This window comes from Aotus nancymaae, unplaced genomic scaffold (assembly GCF_030222135.1).
Source record: "Aotus nancymaae isolate 86718 unplaced genomic scaffold, 86718_ANA_hifiasm-v0.15.2.pri h1tg000059l, whole genome shotgun sequence".
Lineage (NCBI taxonomy): Eukaryota > Metazoa > Chordata > Mammalia > Primates > Aotidae > Aotus > Aotus nancymaae.
In genome coordinates, this window is record NW_026988473.1 from 59,004,219 (window position 1) to 59,008,128 (window position 3,910).

Sequence of the window (3,910 nt, forward strand, 5' to 3'; positions counted from 1 at the left end):
CTTCAAAAGTGTCAAGGTGGCAAAAGACAAGGAAAGACCAATAAACTGTCAGGCAACTAAGAAGATATGATAATAAAGTGCAATGTGGCATTCTGGATTGGACCCTGGAATGGAAAGAAGACATTACTGGAAAAACTGGAGAAATTTGGATAAAGTCTCTAGTATAATCAATGGTATGTATTTTACCAATGTTAACTTCTTACTTTTGATAAATGTGTCATGGTTATGTAAAATGTTGACACAGAGGAAGTTGGGTGAAGGACGTATGGGAACTCTCATACTATCTTTGAAACTCTCTGTAAATTTAAATCATGGCAAAATAAAATGATAAAAATGGTTTTGATTATAGAAATATGTAATTTATATCTAATATATATTAAGGAACTAAAAATATAATGTGCATGTTTTTAAAACTCCTTTAGCTGGGCATAGTGGTGCATACCTGTGGTCCCAGCTACTCAGGAGATGAGGTGGGAGGATCACTTGAGCCCTGGCGGTCAAGGCTGCAGTGAACTGAGATAGCACCACTGAACTCCAGCCTGGGTGACAGAGCAAGACCTCTTCTTAGAAACAAACAAACAAACAAACAAACAAAACTCTTCAACGCAGTTTAAACCGTGATTTTTCTTGTCCTTATAATATATCCCTTTTATAATATATTCTTTTTAAAACGTATAGTCAAAACATTGTATAAAAGTCACTTATAGTAATTTTCTGTGTGGTCGTGCCACTAACCTGAGGGACAGCCGGGGTCAAGTGCTTCTGTTTATTTTAAATTGGGGAAATTGTAGGCTTTTTCTTTCTGTTTTCTTTGAACTGTGTAAAAAAAATTACATATATCTAGTCTTGCTTCCATTCCAGTCCCGTCCTCCCTGTTTCCTCCCTCTCCTTATAGATAACCATCTTTATGAGTTCACATTTTCCCCCTAGTTTTTTCCTGAAATGTTAAGCAAACTATCTCCTTTCCTACAAAAACACTTTTCTGCAGCTTGCTTTTTTCACTTAACACTTATCCTCCAGATGACACCATATCAGTAAACAGAGAGCTTCTTCATTTCCTTTTTATTACTGCATCATGCATTTTTATAGTTTATTCAATCAATTCCCTATATAGTGATGAATAAGTAACCTAATGGATGATTGACAATGACTCCCTGGGATAGGTCCCTAGAAGTGATATTGCTAAGTCAAAGGGTAAATGCACATGTACTTTTGGTACATATTGTGGTAGTGTTATACCAATTTGCATCTTCACAAGCAAGTTATAAAAGTTCTGTTTTTCCACATGCGTCTTGTCAAAATATTGGATTTTTGCTAATCTGATTAAATGAAAAATAGGATTTCAGCACAATTTAAATTTGTATTCCTTTTATATAGTAAAGACTCATTATTTAAAGGCCATTACAGTTTCTTGGTGATCTGTCTACACATATATTTTACCCATGTTTTTACTGAAATGCTTATTTTAGTCTTCTACATTCTTAAGAGCTCTTTGTATAATATGAATATTTGCCTTTCCCTGTGATATGTCTTTTATTTGTTTTTTGACTTTGCTTATAAGAATTTTTTTGTCATGAAGATGTTTTATTTTAGTAAAGGTTTCTTGAATTACTAAGTAGTAAAATTTTATACAACGACTTAAGATTCCTATAAAAATTAACATTATTTCATTGGTGCAGGGAGAAAACCCTGGAACAAAGTATGAGAACCACTGTTGGAGCTGTCTGCCCAACTGGATTTTCTTTTACCATTCTGTATTCATTAATTTATTTATTCAACAATGTGTACTGAGTCCTTACTCTGTGCTAAGCACTGTTATTTAGTGTCCTGGGAGCAGAATTAGCTGCATTTAAAGGTCAAATGCTCCTGTCACAGCCTGGGTCTTAAGACATGATTTTGGTGATGGCTGCCTTTACATCCCTGTTTCTCAGAGTGTAAATGAGGGGGTTGAGAATTGGTGTGAGAATGGCATATACCACATTGCCCATGATGTGGAAGTCGAGGGGCAGGTCAGCCCTGTAGGCCACGTAGGCTATGGCAATGGAAGAGTAGTAGGTGCCCACCACCAGGAGGTGGGAGCTGCAGGTGGAGAAGGCTTTTGCCCGTCCTTCTCTGGAGTTGATGCGAAGCACCGAGGCCAGGATGTGGGCATAGGAGAAAAGCACAAGGAGAAGGGGTAGGAAGGACACCACCATGGCGATGCAGAACCCCATGAGGGTCTGGGGGGTGGTGTCAGAGCAGGAGGCCTGGACCACAGCCAGATGATCACAGAAACAGTGGTAGATGTAGGCAATGCTGTTATATGCCATCTGGGAGGTCTTTACTACTGCTGGGATGGGCAGGAGGAGGGCAGTGAGCCAGGCACTGGCTGCCAAGGTAGCATTGGTCTGTGGGTTCATGAGAACAGGGTAGTGCAATGGGTGGCAGATAGCCACATAGCGGTCATAGGCCATGACCACCAGGATGAAGGCTTCTGAACATGTAAAACTTTGGAAGAGGTACATTTGCAGTAAGCAGGAAGAAAAGCTGAGGAAGCGGTCCCCAAGCAAAAATAGGGACAGCATCTTGGGGACAGTGGTGGTGGTGAAAAGGATGTCCAAGGTGGAGAGGTTGATTAGAAAGAAGTACATGGGCTTGTGGAGGCTGGGCTCTGCCACCACAGCCACCAGGATCAGGGCATTACCCATCAGGATAAGAAGGTAGAAGAGGAGGAAAATAAAAAACACAGGGAGGAAGAAGGTCTCTGGCAGAGAGGGGATGCCCACCAGATAAAAGATGGGTGAGCTTGAGCCATCCGCTGATTCATTACAGGCTGTGGCATCCATGGTGAGACAGAGCCGGATTTCTCAGAGATGAGCAGCTGGAACATCTAGACACTGGGAACATCTGGAAATCATAGAAACAAAGGATCTGGAGTAGCAATTCTATAATGTTTACTCTGTAGGTAATATAAGCACAATTATTTACAACCAACTCTAGAGGACTGGTGGTGGACTAAGATACTGACTTTTACCATGTGAACCCAAAATTTGTCAAATATTAATCATTAATGAATAACCTACCAAAAAGAAGTCTGTAGGCTTTGTTTAGGAGATGAAATGATCAAAATGAAGAAGGCAGGCAAAGTTCCTGTCTCCTTAGAGTTTATATTTTACTGAGAAAATCCGATCTAAACAGTTTATGGTTGAATTATGATTGTGAAAGTGCTTTGGAAAGACTTCCGCTGGTCTTCATCTTAGGTTCCATGCTGTGTGGTTTGGGTTGATGTCAGATCTCGTAAATCAAGTCCTTGAGCCCATGTCTCTACTTTTGCACTCACTCAGAGTTCCACTAAGTTCCGCTGAGGGGCTTCCTTCTCCAAGGCTGTCTGTAATGTACAGCTGCTCACACTCTTATTATGTTTCTTTCTTGTATGTCTTTCTTGTATGAGTAGTGGCTCTTTCTGACTCCATTTAAGCTAAGTGTCTGGACTTCTGGTCCTGCATAGATTGTAATAGGTTATGATAGCCCAATACCTTCACTTCAATGACTAGGGAAACCTGGATAAATTACACAAATCACATTTTTAAACAAATTGGGGAATAATGGGTTCAATAAGGATGAGATGAAGTCAAACTCCAAGGGGTGGGAACCCTTCAAAATTAACTAGTAATCACCAGCTCTTTTGTTCTCTGGGAGTATTTGATTTGGGGACCATGGTGTGGCTTAGACTTGGACCAGGCAGAGAGTCATAGATGAGAGAAAGAGAAACCAGTAAGACTTGTGATAGTCAAAAAAGGCTTACAAAACATACTGGAAATTTGAGGCACTGCAACTGCATAACTTTTCCCATGGGATATCTTCTGAATTCTGGCTATGCAAGGGAGGCTAGAAAGCTGGGCTGAGGACCTCTAAAAGACAAAATCTCCCG

At 40.3% G+C, this 3,910-nt stretch overlaps 1 protein-coding gene across 1 annotated transcript; it reads right to left on the minus strand.

Moving 5' to 3' along the window:
- Window positions 1–1,883: 1,883 nt before the first annotated feature.
- On the minus strand, window positions 1,884–2,825 carry LOC105729061 (olfactory receptor 2AT4). Its single transcript, XM_012469684.2, has one exon. The coding sequence runs from the start codon at window positions 2,823–2,825 to the stop codon at window positions 1,884–1,886; it is 942 nt and encodes a 313-aa protein (XP_012325107.1).
- Between the last annotated feature and the right edge of the window lie 1,085 nt (window positions 2,826–3,910).